General features: G+C 38.4%; 1 protein-coding gene across 1 annotated transcript in view; it reads left to right on the top strand.

The window, feature by feature from the left end:
- Positions 1 to 15,516, top strand: part of RDX (radixin) — a 95,900-nt gene extending 80,384 nt beyond the window's left edge. The window contains exon 15 of the mRNA XM_043481043.1: positions 15,450 to 15,516. Coding sequence (XP_043336978.1) covers positions 15,450 to 15,516 — 67 coding nt within the window. The remainder of the gene's footprint in view (positions 1 to 15,449) is intronic.
- Positions 15,517 to 22,767: the final 7,251 nt, after the last annotated feature.

Genomic DNA, 22,767 nt, shown 5'->3' with positions numbered 1-22,767 from the left:
AGACAGAACTGAGTGACTTTCACTTTCATGCTGCCTTAGGAGTTGAAGTATTCTTTATTTTTTCTTACAGAATTTTAGGGTTAAAGATTATGACTAGGATAATTACCCTATGGCATGTCTTTCAATTCAAGCTTATGTTTGGCTATGGAGTTCCCTAGCTACTAAACAGTTCCAGGTTCTTAAATGCCCTTCATCTAGCGATGAACTGAGGCAACTTCGCACACATACACATTTAGCCAATATACTTTTATTCAGTATGTTGTTATATTCTAGGATATAGAAGTATGATTAGAATGACTGTGACACATCGTTTTGGACTATCTTGAAGTGTGAAACCTCAAATATTTATCTTATCTCTTGGATCATTTGCAATAATCTGTTATAATACTAAATTTCTTTTAAGATGGCAACACCATTTTATTGATTCATGGTATTTGTATGCCCAGATTCCTCCATGCTTATATCTAGTCAGTTGCTTCCATTCTTGTAGTTTATTACTGTTTTAATTGTTCAGTTTTATTTAATGAACATTTTTAAAATTTAGGTTTGCTTTGATAATCATGCATGTCATTGAGTTTGCTTCTAAAAGTAGTTGACTGGTGGTGTTTATCTTTAATTAAGTCTATATAGCCAAATGTCCATTTTCTTAGTGGTAACATGGGATCAGAATTTCTGAGATTTATGTAATAATCCTTGGGGAAATTCCTTTTGATAAAATATGGATTTATTGTATCAAAGCCTTCTAGTACTGTATTATAATGTATGCCATTACATCTCATTTGTGACTTAAAAAGATGTTTTATATTATAGACCTAAAAATGCATGAATGTCTTAGACTCATAGGGCAACACTGCCTCCTTCCTCTCTTTCCTTTTGTTTATACTCTAAAATGTATGTAATTCAGATGTAGCATTTTAGTTTTATATGCCATCATTCTATTTATGTAATTATTTGCTTTTAAATTTTAGCTAATTTGGATAAAGAGATACACTGTGTGATGAAGGAGACTCCTGCAACATAAAGAAGAGCAGTAGAGGAAAATAAGCAGCTGGTAGAGAATAAGAATATACAGTACAGTTTAAGTATGGTTGTTCTCTGATAAATGACTTAATTTTCATTTTATAGGTCAAATTTTAAACACTGATCAATATTTAAAGATACTCTAAAAAAATAAAGTGCTTAATTTAAAAAGTTTTTCTAACTTTATAAAAAGACTCATTTTATACCCAATTGACAACCAGTCAGTACATAGTAATTAGTAATCTGTGTTCAATACTGAGAAGGTTAGTAGAGTTAGATTTCAGCTGAATCTTCATTACTTTATTGTATTAAAATATAAGATTTACCATTTTAACCATTTTCAAGTGTTTGGTGACACTAAGGGTATTCACATTGTTGTGTAACCACACATCACCACTATCCCATCTCCAGAGCTTTTCATCAGCCCTACCAGACTCTCTGTACCCATTAAATACTAACTGCCCATTCCTCCCTTTTCCCAGTGTCTGGTGATCATTATCCTAATTTCTGTGTTTCTTAATTTGACAGTTCTAGGTACCTCATATACGTGAACTGACTCCTGTATTTATCCTTTTGTATCTAAATTATTTCACCTAGCATATTTTTAAGGTTCATCTGTTAGACATATCAAAGTTTTACTCTTTTTCAAGGCTAAGTAATATTCCATTGTACACATATACCACATTTCCCTTATCCATTCATTAGTTAATGGACATTTGGATTATTTCTGCATTTTGACTACTGTGAACAGTGCTGCTTTGTACATTAGTGTACAAATATCCGTTTGAGTTCCTGCTTTCAGTTCTTGAGTATATACCCAGGAATGTAATTGCTGAATCATGTGGTAATTCTGTGTTTCATTTCTTGCCAATACTGTCTTTCTCAGCAGCTACACTATTTTCTATTCCCACTGGCAATGCGTAAGAGTTCCAGTTTCTCCACATCCTCAACCAGCAATTGTTATTTTATTTTATTTGGCCACTCTGTTTGCAGAATCTTAGTTTCCCAACCAGGGATTGAATCCCAGGCCACAGCAGTGAAAGTGCTGAGTTCTAACCACTGGACAGCCAGGGAAATCCCTTTCATGTTGCTTTTGCTAATAGCAATCCAAGTGGATGAAGTGGTGTCTCATTTTGATTTTGATTTTAATTTCCTTATGATGCATCTCTCTCTGGTGTTGAACATCTTTTCTTATGCTTATGGACTATTTGTATCTTGTTTGCTGAAATGTATATTCATGTTTTTACCATTTTATACTTGTTGAATTGTAGAAGTTCTTCATATGTTGTGGATGTTAGCCTATTACCAGATATATGAGTGCAGATATTTTCCCATTCTGTGAGTTGCCTTTTTATTCTATCAGTAGTGTTCTTTGATGCACAAGCATTTTTAATTTTGATGAAATTTAATTTGTTTATTTTTCTTTTGTTGTCTGTGCTTTAGTCTTGTGTTTTTTTTTTTAAGAGGAAAAAACACATTTTCATGAAGGAACTATTAATGAGACAGAAGAGAGATTACGTAGAGTGGTCAAAGTCTAGAGAGATTGAAAAGTAGACTGTTTCAACTGGAATAGAAAACGTAATTTCCTGTGTACTGACTTCAGGATGGTAAAGCTAGGGAAGGTTGAGTCAGGAATTAAAGGGCGCTTTAATCCTCTGCTGAGGTGGTTTAGTTTGATTTGAAGACATCTGGTGCCTTTGGGAATGCAGTGACAGAAGGGAATAATAACTGAACTTTGCTCCAAAGGAAATTCATGCTGCTCTATACAATGGACTAGAAAGGGCTGTAGTGTAATTAGCCTGCAGAAAGGCTGTGGTCATGGAAATGGTATTACTACCTTCTGAGTGTTTAAAGGAAACATTTAGATGTAATTTGCTCTCATGTTTGCTATATGTGGTAATGTTTTTCCTTCTGCTTGTTTTCCAAATAACGTCTTTTGAAGACAGTTAAGACCTCCATTTTATCCATGAGCTTTTAAGAATGGGTTCTTTAGTGGGACGAAAAGAGAGCTGGAAATTAAGAACACCCAAGAACAAATAGACTAGATTCTGAGTTCTTATTACAGGTTGTTGTACTCTATTACGCTCTAGTTTTATAAGCGGTTTCATGGTTCCGAATCAGAATGCCTGTTTTGGAGCATGTCACTGGGATCAGATACAGACGTTTAGATTCCAGACTCATTGTTTCATTGGAATGTATTGACCAAATGTTAATATCTGTGTACTTTTGAATTATTAAGAATTGTTTATAGTTGAAAAACACTGCAAAGTGTGCTTAGAGCAGTTCTATCAGTATCCTTCCTGCTTGCTGATGACTCTTAATAATGTAGTGACTGGAAGAAACTTGAAGGTTTTTTCAAATAGGTTTTAAGGGGTCGGGGAAAAAGTTCTTTCAGATAATGATGAAGGGAGTATATATATCAAAACAACTCAATGAAGATTATCTCAATATACATACATAATTTTCACTGTGACAACTTTGAACAAATTAATTTGGAAATTTCTGAAGGTTTTTTAAAGTTGAGAATCATTTGATTATGCTCATCAACTTTTTTTTTTTTTTGATTCATGTGCTTAAGCCCAAATGATATGTTTTTTTCCCCTTATTTTTGCTTATTTCCCCCAGACAATTTTAATATACTTCTCAATTTTTAGGCCATAAAATTTTGAATGTAAGTGTATGATCTTTTGGTAATCTGAGTTATAGATGGATGGTTCCCCCCCACTAACTTTAAAATATGTTGATTTATCATTGGTATATAGATTAAATGTAGAAGTTTGCAGCTTTTTAATTTAAGAGTACTATCAAGACAAAATATATGTAAAAAGAAATCAATCTGATGAATATGTTTGCTTTCTTTTAAATTATTTCATTAATAATTTGCAAGTGTACTACATGATCACACATTTTAGTTTCTTAGGACTTTCACTTTGATTAATTTTCTAAAAAATTTAAAAATTAAAAAAAATAGTTGAAAAATATTTCTGTTGATGGGGGCAAAATCAAACAAATCACTTTTATTTAGCAGTTTATTTGTATTCTTAAAATACATTGAGAATATCTTCATTGTGTAAAAACCAGTACCAAACAGTATAAAACCTGAATTAGAACCCAGAATCTCACCATGTGTATCATTTACAGTTTAATGTGCTGGGCCACATTATATTTCAGTATACTTGATGTTTTAAGAATATAATGAATTGAGGGGGGCCATAGGCTATATCAAAGGCTTTTCATCAAAATGTATAGAAGATACATCCAGTGGAAAAGTAATTTCATTTTTAGCGCAGATTGTTGACATTAACGTTTTGGGAATATTCTCAAGCATTAGGAAGACTGGAAGCCAGTATGTCTTCTATAGATTACTGATGTGATGTACAGAAGTAGGAAAATGTTCTCCACTACCTATTTTTGAGCCATTATGTGTTAGTTCTTAGGCATTAGAAATTTTAAGAGGTTTTCAGTTTAATGGTATTATGAAAGGAAAGGTGAATGGGAAACTAGGAGGCATAGATTTTCTTCCATTAAGTAATGAGATTAATACATACATGCATATGCATTCACAGAGGCAGTCATTCTTCCAGTGATTTACAGAGCAGTTGCTATTTCTGCAAAGCCCTGGTAGAGTTATGAGACATAGATTTGACCCTGTGAATGTGTCAAGGAAATTGTAGTTAGGCACTTGAGACACAAACTCAAATTAAGGTATAGAAATTAAAGTAGTAAAAAATCAGAAGAAAAATTGAGATAAAATGTTCAGGAGTTAAAATGAGAGGTTATTATGATTAGTATACAAAGAAGCGTGATATTGACTTGATTAATGAGACTGGGAAAATTTTCCTTCATTTGTAAAATTCAAGCTACTGGGGAGCATCAGAGTTACAAATTAATCACTGAGTAGGCTTCCTAATAACTTGATTCTCTGCCACTAAGTAATTTCATTTTCTTTAATATCAATGTATCTGGTTTTCTTATAATAGAGTTTACTGAATAATAATGGTTTTATGTTAGAATAGCCAGTATTGAAATATAATGTTCAAGTTTTCTTATAGCCCTTTTGCTAATTACTTGTTTAACTTTACACTAAGTTTACCATTTTTTTTACTATAAATTATTTTTTTACTTTAAGTAAATATCAGGATATCCATTATCCCAAACAGTACAGGTAGAATTTCCTTCTCAGACAGTGGTTAATTGTTTGTGTTGATTTTTGTAAATATCCATATATGTCAACAGTTTGTATCACAGCTAAGCTTCAGAAAACTGGAGGTATTGAAGGATTTTTTTTTCTTTTGGTTACTTTTTTTGGAGATTATTTTAACCATTAAAATAATTATTGCCATATTCCCTCTCATTTTTATTAAAAGAATTTTGAGCTATATATAAAGAAATTTTCAAAAACTAGAAAAGTAGCTATTAAGTTATAGCTATTAAAGGCATACATTTTTCATTGTCTTTATTATCACGTGTTGAAGTTGCCTTTTTAAAGGTGCTGTAGGTCATATTTAACTACTTTATGACTAAGTCTCATTTTTTTAAGAACTTGGTTAAATCATTAAAATTTAAAAAAATATGTAACCATGAAACTGAAGTCAGTAGGTAGAAATAAAGTAATACAGAAAAGTTAAGCTTACTTCCCTCTGTCCTATAATCTTGCCGCTCTCCCCAAAGTTAGCTGTTGGGTTGGCCAGAAAGTTCAGATTTTTCCATGAGATGTTACGGAAAAACCCGAATGAACTTTCCGCCAACCCAGTATCTTTTTCCAGCTCATGCCTCCTGGAAATTACCTATACATACAGAAGCTTGCATATGTTGTATACTTCTTGTTGTTTACATAAGGTATAGCATTCTGTATACATAGTTTGCACTTCTTTCACTGAATGGTGTATTTTTTAAAACATTACATAGAAGTACAAAAATACCACAGTATTTAATTATGTGGATGCCCCTTAACTTATGAACATTTATATTTTTACTAATACTTTGCTTTATAAACAGTATTGCCATGTATCCTTGTACAAATACTGCTTGCATTTTATCCTGTTTAAGATACTGTGTCATAGTGTGAATAAGGTAAGTTTGTATAAGATTTAGATATTCCTAAAATACAGGAAGTTTTTTTGGTTTTCTCAAATGATGTAAGTGCACTTTTTACATTTAAAAAATGTAAATAGTAATATGTGCTTATAGAAGCACCTTTGTAATAAAAGTAGACACTTCATAAATTGGATTTCTGTATTTCAGGTTTAAAAGGTGAGATGGCTGTAATGGTGTTTTCACTATTGAGGGCCAAAGGGTAAAAGATCTGCCAGTATATAAAACTCCTCTGACTTCTTCAAATTTTGTAATCAGAAAATGTTATTTAAAGAAAAAAGCAAATCAGTAGGGTAGGATTTTCTAAAGGTACTTTGGTAGCTTTTTGGTTTTTAATTTCCTTTGAGTGCCACCATTTCCTCAGTGTAGAGTTTTCATTTGCTTACTTTTATTAAAATGAAAAATGGCAAGGTCAGATAATTGCAAACTCTTAATGACACAAAGCTTCCCTGTTGGTTCAGATGGTAAAGCGTCTGCCTGCTGTGCGGGAGACCTGGGTTCGATCCCTGGGTTGGGAAGATCCACTGGAGAAGGAGATGGTAACCCACTGCAGTACTCTTGCCTGGAAAATTCCATGGACTGAGAAGCCTGGTGGGCTACAGTCCATGGGGTCGCAAAGAGTCGGACATGACTGAGCGACTTCACTCACACTCACTCTCACTCAATGATACAAAGCACTTGACCTTGACACCAAGCAGAGGCAAAAGTATTTCATAGAATATCAAAGTTTTCTTTGGTTTTTAAGGAGGTAGATCAACTTAATTCATCCTATTATTTATGTGATCTTCCTTTCTGACTTTAGGAGAATGTCCTTTGATTTCAGACTTTACTTTTCAGGTTAAATATTGCTCTTGTACCTATAGACTTTTGGTTAAGTGATTTTCTTGGACCCCAAATATTTTGGGGGATACAGCCTAGATTAGTTTCAACGTGCAAATGATGTTTCATGTTAATTAGAAGAAACAGTGATGTTAGTGGTTTGCAGTCTGCCTCTCTTCCTACTCGCTTAGAGTCACAGTAAATACTAAGCTAATGTACCAGAGAGGATCATAAAGTCTAGGTCCTCAATCTGTAGTAGTTGACATCTTTCTATTGCTCTTCCAGGTGCTGAGTTCTGTTTTTGGGTAGGTTTCAGGCATGCTCAGAAATGCTCAGTCAAGTCAACGTATAGGACTTCATAGCCCATGGTTATCTCCTTTCTAGGGGTGCAGGATCCTTTCCCAGATTCTCTGTGACTTTTTCAGGAGCGGTTTTGTTTTTTACAATAGATACATAGATCCAGATGTTATCAGTCCAGATCAGGTTAGATAAACAGGCAGTCTGCTTGGCACTTAAAGAGTGTCTGAGATAGATAGATTGAAGCAGCATGGTGTAGTGAATTTTGTCAGGGTTTGTATTATGGCCTGGCCACTTTCTAGATAGGTGACGTTCAGAAGCCACTCAGCCATTTTGGGCCTCAGTTTCTCCATCTGGTAAATGGGAGTACCACTGACTATGAGCATTGACTGTAATAATACACATGGAATATTTTGTTTACAGACTGGCGTATTATAGGCATTTATTATGTCATTTTTGTTTTTCATAATATTTTTTGTTCGTCTGTCAGTGTTGTATTAGTATTTGTACCTCCCTCAGTCCTATGGGTTCTATTTTTTCTGTCTTCTGTTTGCCTTTTAAGGACTTTGTGATTCTCTTTAGAAGGTATTGCTCGGCATATGTTTATTGAAGTCTGTAGAGATAAAATAGGTTGTCCTGAACATGAAGAGTTTGTGGTCTGCTGCTAGAAAATAATGTGCGTGTTTGAGTAAGTGAGGTTCAGGGAACCTCAACCTCTAAGTGTTGGAGTGTACCAGGGCCCAGGCGTGCCCTGTCTACAGTACTTGGCTGTCTTAGTGACCTCATCCAGTGTTGTTGCTTGAGATACCATCTGTATGCTAAAAACAAATCTCTAGCCAAAACCCTCTCCCTTGTACTCCAGATGTGCATGTCTGTTTACCTGATAGTTCCACTTTGATATCTAATAGGCATCTCAAACTTGTTACATCAAACTAAATTCGAGGTCTTCCTCCTCCTCCCACCCACTCATTTCTGCCTCAGCCTTCCGCTTCTCCCACCCTCCTTTCGATGGATCTGGCCCAAACCTTGACTGTAATGTGATTCTTCTTTTCCTCTCTCAATCCACACCCAATCCAATCACCAACCTGTTGGCCCAACATTCAAAAATACATTAAAAAAATAACCATTCATACACCCTCCACAGCTGTCACCCCATCCCACAGACGGATTGCTTGTAGTGTTGTTGCCTTCTGATGGGTTTTCTGGCGTCCTCTCTTGCTCTTGTACAGTCTGTGAAGATGGTAGCCTTAGAAAGGTAAGTCAGATCTTGTCACTTATGCCCAAATAACCCCCAGACCTTTTCCACCTTCAGTAAAAGCTATATCCGTCTCAGTGGCCATTCAGAGCCCAAGATCCGATCGCTTGTCACTCTCCCCTGTTCTCACTGAGTTGAGGTCAGCTGGCTTCGTTGTTACCCTCTAAGCTAGCCAGTGCTGCTGTTGACCTCAGTCCAGAATGGCCTTTTCCCCAGATATTTTTACGATGTGCTTCCTCACCACTTCCAGGATTTTGCTTCAGTGTCACCTCAGTGTGGCCTTCCCTTTACCACCTTATTTAAAACTGCACTTTGCCCCAGTATTCCCTACCTATGTCTTTTAACTGCTTTTCTATGTAGCACTTCCTACCCAATGTACTATACATATATTTTTATATTTCAATGTATATGTGTATTTTTATTAAATGAATGGGGTGGGTGAATTCTGGGAGCTTAGAAGGAAGGCATCTAATCTTGGTGGAAGGCTCGCTGGAGGAGATGATTCCTAAGCCAAGTCTTTCAGGATGAGTCAGTCGGTGGTTGGGGGTGAGAGGCAAAGCTAGGAGGGCCATCCAGATAGCAGGAACTTATGTGTGCAAAAACCTCTAGACAAGGGGTATGCTGGAACTACCTATTCAGTCGCTAGTTTCTGTCCGACTGTGACCCCATGGACTGTGGATGTCCAGTGGTATTCTCAAGGCTGGTTCACACATGGGTTAAGGGAAAAAGTGTACCTTAAGAGTAATTTCCAATGCTAAAACCAGGGACATCAGCTATGTAAGCAGAGGCTGATGAAGTCTGAGACTAAAGCCAGCTCTAGAGTTGAGCAGGGGCTAGACAGTAGAGCTGCCTTGGGCTGTGGGTTAGGAAAGTCCACTTGGGTTACTTCTAGGGACCTGAGGACAGGTTAAGATGGCTTTTATGTATGTTCTGGAGCTACTAAGGAACTTGTGTGGAGGAGCCCTTGCATTTATTCACCCGAATATTTTAGCACCTGGTACCTTCCAGGTACTATGTACTAATCACTGGGAATATAATAGTGAAAAAGACTAGATCCTTATCAATGGACTTACTTTCTGTGGTAAAACATGAAACACACATGCAGAATAATTTAAAAGTTTTAAATTGTATTAGATTGAATCATGTAAAATTGACGATGTTCAACCATCTTTCACCTTTAAAAGCAACAAATCTATATTAATATTTTGAACAAGGGAGTGAGTTGGGGAAAAAATGATAATTAGGGTAGGAAGGTCGGAAAAAGTCTCTGAGAGGAAGTGGCATATAAAAAAAAGATTTTAAAGTAAATCAGGACAGCAAAGGTAAATGCCCAGAAGGATCAAATGAACACACTGGGCCTGATGGGGAATCCATGCCTGTCCAGAGAGGGCTCAGCTCCTCAAAGCAGTACCCTCAGTGCTGCTGTCCCTTCTGATTCTCCAGGATAAGCCTGCAAACACCTTTTTTAAAAAGTGTCCAAAGAATAATGCTTTAAACATATAAGTAGAAATGTAATGTTATGTGAAATCTCCCAAAGTTTGCATGTCATTTATTTCAAAACATTTAGAAAACATTTTGCAAGCCAAACAATGCGTCTGTTCTCCAGAAGTGGCCCACTGCACACTGCTTTATAAGCTTTGCTTTAAAGTATTACAAGGGGGGGGGAGGGGGAGAAAAGCACGTGCAAAGAACTTGAGGCAAGAAAGGGCGTCAACTGGTTCAAGGAACAGGAAAGAGGGCAGTATGTCCAGAGCTAAGTGAGCCTGAGGGAGGTTATCTGTGCGATGAAGTTGGAAAGGAGCCAGATCGCAAGGAGCCCACAGAAGCACAGGGCAGAAGTGGAGGGACAGACGTGCAAATTTAGTGTGTGCCAGACAAGTGTACACCTTGGGACCATGTGCCTGGAGGGAGGGACACCCTTTTCTAATCTGTACAAGGATGCCATAAATGCTGCAGGCGTCCTTGAAGGTAGGTGCGCGATCCCATTTCAGACTTCAGTAACCTGCTCCCCTGGTGGCTCAGACAGTAAAGAACCCACAGGAAACCCAGGTTTGATCCCTGGGTTGGGAAGATCCCCTGGAGAAGGGAATGGCAACCCACTCCAGTATTCCTGGAGAATTACAGGGACAGGGGAGCCTGGCGGGCTACAGTCCATGGGGTCCCAGAGAGTCGGACGAGATTGAGCGACTAACACAAAGCTTGCCCAAAGGCCACTGTAATGGCAGAGTGTGCCTTGGGTTTGGGTTTCTTTGAATTGAAAGTCGCCCTCCCACTGTTGTTTAAAACTATAAAAGGTTAAGTTTCCAATCGAGACATTTTCACATGACTGTCCTTTGGAGGATTTTCCTGTCTGCATAACTTAAAGGTAAAGAAGAATGCTCTAAATATTATACTGAATACAGAGTAACACTGACCTGGAGACCAAACCCCATCAAATTAGAGACCAGACTTATTCCACTTCTCATGTGGGCTAGTAACGCCAACCTGTGAAGAGCTTAGTGCTCTTGTTTTCAAGAAAAGGTGAGTATGGCTTAAGGATTTTAAGTTTAAATACGTGATTTGTTCTTGTGAGGGTAAGAAAACATCCTTTTATTGAGTGTTAAAACCCTCAAAATCAAATGGGTCTACACTCAAGGGATCTTAGAAATCTGGTGGAAAATAAAATTTGAGATGAAGGTGGTTATGGCTAGAAACAGGCCATTTCAGCTAGTTGACAGATGTTAAATAAAATATATTTCTGGAATTTGGTGAGCAGGACTTCAGTAACAAGTGAACTTGGTCTAAAAAAACTTCAAGAGACTGAGGATCAGATTGCCTAGAGAGTTTCAGCCAAAGAGGAGCCGTGGAGGAAGGCGGCTGCAGTGTGAGGCCCGAGAAACAAGTCTCTGCAGCCTTGAGACGAGTTCACACTTTAAGTGAGCCACCTGAGGAAATGCCTGCGGAGATTTCTAAACTAATTTCCAGAGCTAAAGGTGATGGAATATTTCATTAAAATTCACCAGTCGTTTTTTTTGGTCACTTAGAATATTTGAAGACAGAGAAAGCATAATTAAAAACATTCTTCAGATGCTGTGTGTGGGTTATTTGCTTTACCTTGTCGATAAAAAATGGATCTGATTTAACTTTCCTAAGAATTCTTTCAAACTATTAGATTTTTTGCCTGTGGAATTAAAAGGGAAATTGCACTTTTCGGAGAAAAATCACTAGAATTGTATTTCGCTTTGAGGTTAGTAGACTGTAATTACTAAAAAAAGTAGGAGTTAAACTTTCTGTAAAGATATTAAATATTTTCAGGTCCAGATGTTAAATATTTTCTTTCTTTTTTTTAAAATATTTTCAGCTTCTTGTGCCAGATAGTTTCTGTTGCATCTCACAGCCCCACTGTTCTGGCAGGAGAGCAGCCATAGGTATATGTGAGTGAAGGAGCCTGGCTGCTTTCCAGTAAAACTTCATTCACAGACACTGAAATCCAACCTTCTTATAATTTTATGTGTTATGAAATCATCTTCTTTTGGCTTTTAAATCATGGTCTCAACAAAAAAAATTGATGAGCTGGACGGTCCTTGAGCCATAGTTTGCTGACCCCGTATTAAAGGATTTAAAAAACCATTCCATTCTTCTAAGGGCCAGTGATGTGGCTTTTGCAGCTGTCTAGATTGTTTATTTCATGGTAGAGGGGTTTTATTTTGTAATAAGAGCTTTCCTTATAAATTTGAAAAATTTTCAGCAAGGATTCTCAAACTGGGCACATCAGAATCAGCTGCAGACTTTGTTAAAATGCCGATTTGCAGGGCTCCTCCCTCCCAAAGTTTCTGATTCAGCAGGTCTATGTGGGGCCCAGGAACTTGGATCTTTAACCGGGAGGCTGATGCTACTGTTCTGGGACCATACTTTGAGAATCACTTATTTAGAATGAGGGTGTGCGACCCTGTGGGAATAACACAGTTGCTGCTTTTCTCAGTGTCCTCAGAGTAGCTGTTGACTTCTTTACCTAGAGGGTTTGAGATCTTCAAGTTCTAATGATTAAAAGACCAAAGATAATTGGAACCAAATTTATAACTCCCTATTATTGTATTTTCTTTCATAGATTTCTGAAAGTTTTAAACATATACAAACAAGAGAGTGCTTTTCAACAGGTTTAAGAAAAGGAATGTGCCTAGGAGAAATATGAACAAAGAAATATATTATTTATATATAGTATATTTTCTTACATAGTATTATACTAATAGTATAATACTACTATACATAGTAAATATATATATATATATAATACTCAGGCATCAGGTTTTAAAATAGTATATTGCCAGTCACTTTGGCATTCTGTATTCCTCCCCTATCACATCACCCTTTTCTTCGATTTTAACTGTTTGTATCTACAAGTAATATCTTCTTTTGCATGCATAGGAACTTTACCTAATTTTGATTGCACACACACATCTGTTTTGATGAACATAGCTGTGTTCATTCATTTTCACTGCTCTGAAGGTGTCTGTCTCATGACTGCGCTACAATTTTTCCACTCCCCTGAGGATGCCCACTTGGATTGTTTCTAGTATTTTTTATTTTACAAAAAATATAGCCTGAAATCTTCTTGAACACACTTCCTAGTAATGTGAGCAACAATATCTGCACCTAGGGAGGGGAATTGATCAGTTACAGGGGCATCTTCAACTTTTCTATGTAAGCATCAACTTGTGATCCAAAGGAAGAATATATCCACATTGACTTGAGCACACTTGATATCACCAGATTTTTAACTTTTTGCCTGTTTGAAAGGTTTAAAATGTGCATTTAGTTTGCATTTTCTTGATTACTAATATAGTTCAGAATTTTTCTTAAATTTATGGACCTTTCATGTCTCCTTTGAAATGACTTTTTTTGCCTGTTTTCTTTTAAAGTTTCTCCACCTTGTTTTGATAATAAAATTCTGACTAGTTTTGACTCTTTCTTATTATTCTACATAAATTTTAGAATTAGTTTAAATACTATGGGGGAAAAAAACCTTTTGATGGAAACGTACTAATAGATTAATTTGGAAAAAAATTGCATCTGTATAATAGTTAAGTATTCTTAGTCATGAATATGTAATATCTCAGCATTTATGTCTTCCTTAATACTTTTCAGTAAAGTTTAAATTTTCCATTAAGATCATCTGTTTCTTTTGTTAGACTTATTATTAAGCCTCTTATTTTTACTATCTTTTTAGTAGTTACATTTTAAAACTATTTGTGGCTGGTATATAAAAATGAAGTTGAGTTTTGTTTGCTGATCTTATATTTAAGAATCTTGCTCAGTTATTACTATTTCTCATAATTTGTGAAGCCTTTTGGGCTTTCTGCTTAAATAGGCATCTTCTGCAGTTAATACCATTCTCAGTCTGTCTTCTCAATCCATAAAACTTCTTTTGCTTACCTAGCAGCTTGATTTGACTAAAGCTTTTGGTACAATGTAGAACATGCATGCACCTCATTTCTGATTTAAAAAGATCCTTCTAAAAAAAAAAAAAAAAAAGATCCTTCTTACATTTGCCGTGACATATGTTTGCTGTTTTGGTAGATGACCTTTATCAGGTTAATGACACTTCTTTATATATATATGCCTATTTTGCCAAGAGTTTTTCTTAAATAAAAATATACTTAAAATTTGTCAAATGCAATTTCTGTGTATTTTGAGATAATGTGTGTGTGTGCTTTTTTGTTAGCATATTGGTAGATTATTAGAATGTTAAACCAAATTTCATTCTCGGGATAACTTAGTATGATTTACATCCTAACCTATGGCTTGGCACTCCATGAACAGAGTCACCTGTATTGTGAATGTCCTGCCTCTCTGATTTGTGTGTACCTCTCACAGCTCCCATCCCCATCAAGGTTGCTGTTTTTCTTAGAGGGCTTTTAATTTTATGGTGCCACCTGGTGGCGAGCTTTCAACATTTCTGGTACTCTTCACCTTTTCGGCAACTGCATGCATGGTTTTCTCTGTTATAACTGTAACCCCTCATTTATTTTTATTTTTATTTTTCTTATACCATAATATTTATTCACTTTACTCCCCATTCCTCCTTTTTCTTGCTCTTAGGAAAATTTTTTTTCAGTATACTCATGCAAATCATGCTCTTTTCCTTCCTTTTCCTTCTCTCCCATTTTGTTACTTTATGGGTACTGTAAATCTGCCTCATGGTTAGGAATGATGAGAACAGTGCTGGTTACTAGGGGAAAATAGACAACAGTACATTGTAGCATGGCATTTCATACAATGAAGTGCCAGCTCTGCTAACCTTCAAAGTCCTTGAAAATACTTAAAATTTTCTGTAAAGTGTTCTTAAATTTCAAATACTACTTAATCACCCTCTAATTAATTCTGCCCATTTAACATCAAAATTCACTATAAAGAATAAATTGTGAAACTCCTTTGTTTCATTGTTTCTGTGTTCCTTTATCCAAGTTTGAGAGTTCTACTGTATTTTACTACAAAGGCTCATGCATTAAACTGCTTGGAGACCAAACTAGTCATCCGTAACATGGTTTCCATGGGAAACAGCCCACCACAGCTGCCCTTTTGATAAATAACCCGCTTATAAGATAGAGTTATCAGTAACTGCGTTTCCGATTGCTTAACCCTCAAGCATAGAAGATATGATAAACAATATTTTCCATTCTCCCTGGTCATAAGACTAAGACTAATTTGTGCAGAATGGCTGCAACTATGAGAATTTTAGCATCTCTTTATTTTTTTTCTAGCATCTCTTTAAAAAGGAGATTGAACGTTATTCTTATTTTCACATTGTAATAATTGTGGAGATTCAGAAGTGATGGAAAAAGATTGCTTTGGCAATTTGGTTACCTAGACGGCTCTACAGAATGCAGGGGACAAGGGTGCTTCTGGCTTCTGTACTATAGCGCTGGCTTCCTTCTGTGTTCTTTTGCTGAAATGCTTTCTAACTTTTCTATGTCTCTTTTAAAAGGTGGGGACCCAAACTGTATGCATTGTTCCAGATGCGTTCTTGCCAAAGCAGTATAAAGCAAATGTAACAGTTAGGAAGAAGGCTTTCTCACTGGGTAAGTACAACTGGTAACAGCTTCCCAGTAGACCTGCCACACCCTCGCCACTTCAGAAATGCTGGCAGGACCCCATAAAACCTGAATCTGTGCATCCACAGCCCCGAGCCTTTCGTCTAGTGAAATGCCAGTCAAAAGAGTTGACCCAGATCCAGCCCTCCCTGTGCAGCTCCTAATCTCACCCACTCTAGATTCTTTCTCAGGTGTTTGCCTCTCTTTGGCTCTTTGCCAGTCACAAACGTTGAGGTCAGATAGAGTTTACTACAGTGAGATTTTAGCTGTAATCTTCGTGAGGTGATTACACATGCTACCTTAGGCTGTTCTCTTACTTTGTGAAAGAACCTTCTTGATGTAGAGTATCACTGTGCCAGCTCACACATATGATACTTGTGTGCTGCTGGTAGGACTTTTTTCCTTCTGATTTGAAAAAATGTTCAGATGTATTTAAAAATGAAGTGTCATATCTATATATTAAATAAAAGAATTCCAGAATTGGTTTGTAAACCAGATTAGTACTGTGCATTGATCACAATTTGGAAATATTTGAAAATCATTGATCAACGTGATTACCATAAGAAATTGTTTCAAAGTTATGTTTCGACTCATCCCATTTCTAAATAAAACCACAGCAGTACAGTTTATCTTATAGATCTTGAATGGTACATTTGAGTCCCCCCAACTTGCTGTTTAAACCTCCCCAAATTCTACACACAAAACTCAGTGTGAATATATTGGAGACAATACTTTAAGATGTGGAATAACTGTCTGTTATTTTTTAGATTCTTTTCATGTGACATTAAACACATGGTGATATATTTTCACTTAGCCTGGATAATTTTTGGAAATGATTTGCTTGTTTGGCCTTGATATTTATTTATTTTCTAATCCCAAACTCCCAGTACTTCCCTTCCCAACTCTTACTCCCCTCTGGCAATCACAAGTCTGTTCTGTCTGTCTGTGAGTCTGTTTCTGTTTTATAGATTTGTGTCATATTTAGATTTCAGATGTAAGTGACATCATACGGTATTTGTCTTTCTAACCTATTTTGCTTGGTACAATATCTCTAGTTCCATCCGTGTTGCTGCAAATGGCATTATTTCATTCTTTTTAATTACCTTGACTTCTGGATTGCTATGAATTGAGTTTAAGGTCATTCACGAATCTCTGACATCCCCAAAATATTTTGTTTTCAAATCCACTTGAAGGGCTTGTTTTGAAAGGCATGTAGCTGTTTGTGACTCCATAGAATCTAGTTAATCTTATTCCTGATATTTGAGCTAAAATCCTTGGTTAAAACATGTTCTGAACAATCCATAGATTGCTACAAATAATGCTGTTCTTAGCTATTCATCTTTAAACCATTTCTTCCAGTGCCTGAATTTATGTAACTCTTTTCCATTTTGGAAAGTAAGAAGTCAAGAGATACCTGGAATAACAGGCAGGTGTGGCCTTGGAGTACAAAATGAAGCAAGGAAAAAGCTAACAGAGTTTTTCCTAGAGAACACACTGCTCATAGCAAACACCGTCTTCCAACAACACAAGAGATGACTCTACACATGGACATCACCAGATGTTCAATAATGAAATCAGGTTGATTATATTCTTTGCAGAAGAATGGAGAAGCTCTATACAGTCAGCAAAAACAAGACAGAGCTGACTGTGGCTCAGATCATGAATTCCTTATTGCAAAATTCAGACTTAAATTGAAGAAAGTAGGGAAAACCACCAGGCCATTCAGGTATGACCTAAATCAAACCCATTACAGTTATCCAGTGGAAGTGACAAATAGATTCAAAGGATTAGATCTGATAGAGAGTGCCTGAAGAACTATGGACAGAGGTTCGTAACACTGTATAAGAGGCAGTGATCAAAACCATCCCCAAGAAAAAGAAATGTGAAAAGGCAAAATGGCTGTCTGAGGAGGCCTTACACACAGCTGAAAAATAAGAGAAGTGAAAGGCAAAGGAGAAAAGGAAAGATATACCCATTTGAATGCAGAGTTCCAAAGAATAGCAAGGAGAGATAAGAAAGCCTTCCTAAGTGAACAATGCAGTTCCTAAGTGAACAATGCAGAGAAATAGAGGAAAACAACGGAATGGGAAAGACTAGAGATCTCTTCAAGAAAATCAGAGATACCAAGGGAATATTTCATGCAAAGATGGACACAATAAAGGACAGAAGCTATGTGGACCTAACAGAAGCAGAAGATATTAAGAAGAGATGGCAAGAATACACAGAAGAACTATACAAAAAAGATATTAATGACCTGGATAACCACGATGGTGTGATCACTCACCTAGAGCCAAAAATCATGGAGTGCAAACTCAAGTGGGCTTTAGGAAGCATTACTACAAACAAAGCTAGCAGAGGTGATGGAAATCCAGCTGAGCTATTTCAAATCCTGAAAGCTGATGCTGTGAAAGTGCTGCACTCATTGTGCCAGCAAATTTGGAAAACAGCAGTGGCCACAGGACCGGAAAAGGTCAGTGTTCATTCCAATCCCAAAGAAGGCCAATGCCAAAAAATATTCAAACTACCACACAATTGCAGTCATATCACATGCTAGCAAAGTAATGCTCAAATTCTCCAAGCCAGGCTTCCACAGTACGTGAACCAAGAACTTCCAGATGTTCAATCTGGATTCAGAAAAGGCAGAGGAGCCCGAGATCAAATTAACAACATTCATTGGATCATAGAAAAAGCAAACGAATTCCAGAAAAACATCTACTTCTGCTTCATTGACTAAGCTAAAGCCTTTGACTGTGGATCACAACAAACTGGAAAATTCTTAAAGAGTTGGGTATACCAGACCACCTTACTTGCCTCCTGCAAAACCTGAATGCAGGTCAAGAAGCAATAGTTAACGGGACATGGAACACTGGACTGGTTCAAAATTGGAAAGGAGTATGTCAAGGCTGTATATTGTCACCCTGCTTATTTAACTTCTATGCAGAATACATCATGAGAAACGCTGGGCTGGAAGAAGCACAAGCTAGAATCAAGATTGCTGGGAGAAATATCAATAACCTCAGATAAGCAGGTGACACCACCCTTACGGTAAAAAGTGAAGAGGAACTAAAGAGCTTCTTAATGAAGGTGAAAGAGGAGAGTGAAAAAGCTTGCTTAAAAATCAACATTAAAAAAACTAAGATCAGGCATCTGGTCCATCACTTCATGGCAAATAGATGGGGAAACAATGGAAACAGTGAGAGACTTTATTTTCTTGGGTTCCAAAATCACTGGGGATAGTGATTGCAGCCATGAAATTACAAGACGCTTGCTTTTTGGGAAAAAAAAGCTACGACAGACCTAGACAGCATGTTAAAAAGCAGAGACATTACTTTGCTGACAAAGGTCTGTCTAGTCAAAGCTATGGTTTTTCCAGTAGTCATGTATGGATGTGAGAGTTGGACCATAAAGAAGGCTGAGTGCCAAAGAATTGATGCTTTTGAACTGTGGTGTTGGAGAAGACTCTTGAGGGTCCGTTGGACTGTAAGGAGATCAAACTAGTCAATCCTAAAGGAGATCAACCCTGAATATTCATTGGAAGGACTGATGCTAAAACTGAAGCTTCAATACTTTGACCACCTGATGCAAAAAAGCCAACTCATTAGAAAAGACCGTGATGCTGGGAAAGATTGAAGGCAGGAGGAGAAGGGGACGACAGAGGATGAGATGGTTAGATGGCATCATCTACTCAATGGACATGAGTTTGAGCAAGCTCCAGGAGATGGTGAAGGACAAGGAAGCCTGCCATGCTGCAGTCCATGGAGTCGCAAAGAGTCTGAGACACGACCGAGTGACTGAACACCACCACCAACAAAATCCTTCCAATTGAAATTTGCCTGATGTTTTGCAATTTTTCCTCATTGGTTTTCACACATCAACATTTTTGCTTTTTAGAGTGAATCCTTTGAGTGAGTTTAACTCTGCTATTGCCATCGGACATAGGAAAAGAAAGTTTCTGCATGACTCACACAAAAAGTCAGATCAAATGACCGACACTTTGAATTGTCCAAAGACAGATTTATTAAAAGATCAAGGGAGTTGGCGATTACCACATCCTTCAGCTTGAAAAGTCACACAGTTGTCTGCCTCAGAAGAATAGCTGGGCCCCTCCTTAGCTGATTATAGTGTTATTGACCCAAGGAAAAAACAGGGACTTCTGACAGGTTTCTGGTCCTGCGGATTTCTCTGTCAGAATCCTCACCCTCTTCCTTGTGATTGAGTGGTCCTGAGGGATTATGATGGCGAGGAATTAGAGGTGATATGGATAGCCATGGACCAACAAACTATAGCTGGCAGGTGTCTTCAGGGATAGAACACCGACAGCTTCGGGTGACAGGCTGTATCTGAGTCATGAATCAGCCCCAGAGGCCTCTGGTTGTCTGGTGCATTCAGACCCACAGGCTTCTTGTTCTCAACCTTTAGGCCTTGTCATTTCTCTGAGGTGCTAGGCTGATTTTGGCTTAGGAGGCTGTGTTAGACCTGACCTGATGACCTTTCCTGGACCCCTGGTGGTGGGGGAGGGGGAGTGGCCCGAGGTGGGTAAGACAGAACTGGTGAAAATAAAGTGACTGATCCTTTGGGCACACATGTCTCACGGGCTGCTCGGCTACTTCTCTTGTGATTCACATACAAAGGCTTATCAGAATGTGACGTGAAGGGGAGTTTGTTTATACCATGATCTCATATCTGCGTCAGGATTCTGGATCTGAACACTGCAAGATCTATCGTGTTAGATTCCTTCTGAGAAATGGAAGTAATTCTAGCAAGACTGGGATCAGAGTGTAGAGTCTGGGGAACCACCTTTGTTTGGTTGCAGTGTGTACATCATTGTGTTTCCTTTGTGGCATTCCATCCCCCTTCATAATTCAGTAGTAAACTCAGTCTTGGCCATGTGTCACTGGAAAGGTGTTCAGGGTGGTGCCCTTTTCTCCCGTATTATGGTGATATATAAAAGTTTCATTTTCTTCTCTCTTGCCTAATTTTCCTGTTCACTTTCTGTGTCTTCATGCAGGTCCCTGGCATCTGACACATGGCGAGCTTTAGGATAAGGTCATACCAAGACATGCCTGATGATTTGAACGTCTCTCTCCCCCAAAGTCCAGAATCTCAGCTGGAGCCCGAGGGACGAATGTTCCCCCAGTCAGGGCTCTTGTTGATGGTTCTTTCCACACCTCAGTCGACTGTTGGCTTCCCTTTTCTTGCTATTCTGTCTCTCTCCCCACCCTTCTCGATTGTCTTTCCTAAGGACAGAGCTTAGAGAGCTGGGCCAGGACAGGGGAGCTCTGCACTGCACCCGAAAGTCCTAAGCCAGCATCCTGTCTTCAAGGCTCCATCTTCACAACAGATGCCTGAAGGCATAGGCTTCTGAGAACCCACTTTTTTCTGCATGACTAGCTTGTAAGGAGGGATAAACTGAGAGGATTTCCAAGAACCTTCCATTAAAAAAAAATTATGTGACATTTTTGGCTTTGAACTCAGTGGTATACAGCTCTGTTTCCTGGCACACATCTGTGGAATCTGGAACAATTGTTGCAACACTCTCTTTCATTCCTGGCTGTTTGTATAACTGTACATAAATGTAGCAATAAATATATTCTAACATCAGCCTGGGGCACTAGTTTCTGCTTGGTTCTGCACACTGCCGGTAGGCAGTGACTACCACATTCTCGAGGAACTGCCCTACTGACCAGCGGGCTTGCCTACCCTGTCTCAGCTTCCCGTCTTCTCTGATTTCACAGAGTGTTAGCTTGGAGTTGGCCAGTGTTTGAGAAAGAAGGCTGAGGGGTGTGGTGGCAGAGCTGGGACGTGAAGCCACATTATTAATTCACTAGGTGGCACTATTCCCGACACTGCGGGTGGCTTGAATGTCTGAGGACTGAAGCTCAGAGGATTGGGTGACAGGTTGCAACTGGAGTCGGCTTTTTCAATAGCCGCTCTTACATCCTTCAAGAATGTATTGTGCTTCAATTATATGACAGGTGCTCGCCGGCCAGGCCCAAAATCACCGCTTAAAGACTTTCAGAAAAACCACACAAAATATGCCAGCATAACATTGAATCTGTCCCTGATGCTTTTCAAGGGCACTAAGTAAGTCTGGTTGTTTCAGAAACAGTGCCCTTCCAAAGGGGACACATAGGAAACAACTTTTTTGTTATGCCGTTTGTCAACTTTCAAGAAATATCTGTTCCCAGACTGTTCTCATAGTTTATTTGAAGTCTTTGCTTTATCAGGCATTTTTTATAACTTGAAAGATAACCACATACTTTGTGTGGTTTCTTATCACTGCGGTTTCCCAGGCTGCTCCTTGATTACAAGGGGCAGGTGGTGTAGCAGCATTGGGCCTTAAGGCTGGGGGTGCGGTGGAGCCCGAAGCTGGGATCCTGTGGCCAGGGTTCTCAGGCAGCACTTGAGAGACTGCTGTTATGTGTTAAAACAATGCAGACAGAAACACTTGAGGAAATCACCTGGTTGGGGCCTTTGAACCACTGATCAGGTAACAATCCAAACAGTCATGCCAGGTATGTCCTTACTTTCACCTTTTAATAGATCCATCGCAGACCCCGGGGCTTCAGGCCAGCAGGGAAGGAGGCAACAGCGTGGGCCGCTGCTCCCACAGCAAATTCCCACGTGCTGCCATCAGACAGATCCTTCCACACAGAGATCTGTCTGGCTGTGACTGCTGATACAGGGGGAAATACCAGAAAAGAGACAGGATGAATGATCAGTCGCCTCTGATACAGTGCAATAAGAGATAAACACAATTATAGATAATGCCATCTAACCAGCTGCTCACAAGCTTGTTCGTGGAGATGGGGAGGGTTGCAGATTTTCAGCCTGTGGGTGTCAAACCTAGGCATGGGTCATGGTGAAGACCCTGGACGGGCCCCTACAGTGCCCTGGGCCTCAGATGTGTCTGCCAGAAAATGAGACATTTGGACTAAATGTCTAAGACCCTTTCTGTTCTTTGGGTTAGGAAGGGAGTTAGCCTCCTTTGATCATGGGGGAGGCACAGGTGGGCAGCTGGGAGTTGAGGAGAGTTTGAAGCTCACTCATTTTCAGGTTATAAGAAATGCATGAAGATAACAAGCTAAAGCACCACCTCTGTCAAACCCCTTCTGAGGAAACAACATAGTCAGCTCCCACTTCCTGTGGGAGAGGAAACTGGCCGGACTTTGTTGTGAGCTCTCTTCTGCAGGGGCAGAGGGGCTGCGGTCT

This window comes from Cervus canadensis, chromosome 11 (assembly GCF_019320065.1).
Source record: "Cervus canadensis isolate Bull #8, Minnesota chromosome 11, ASM1932006v1, whole genome shotgun sequence".
Classification (NCBI taxonomy): Eukaryota; Metazoa; Chordata; class Mammalia; order Artiodactyla; family Cervidae; genus Cervus; species Cervus canadensis.
The sequence above is the reverse complement of the archived record's forward strand: the minus strand, read 5'-3'. Positions and strand labels throughout refer to the sequence as shown.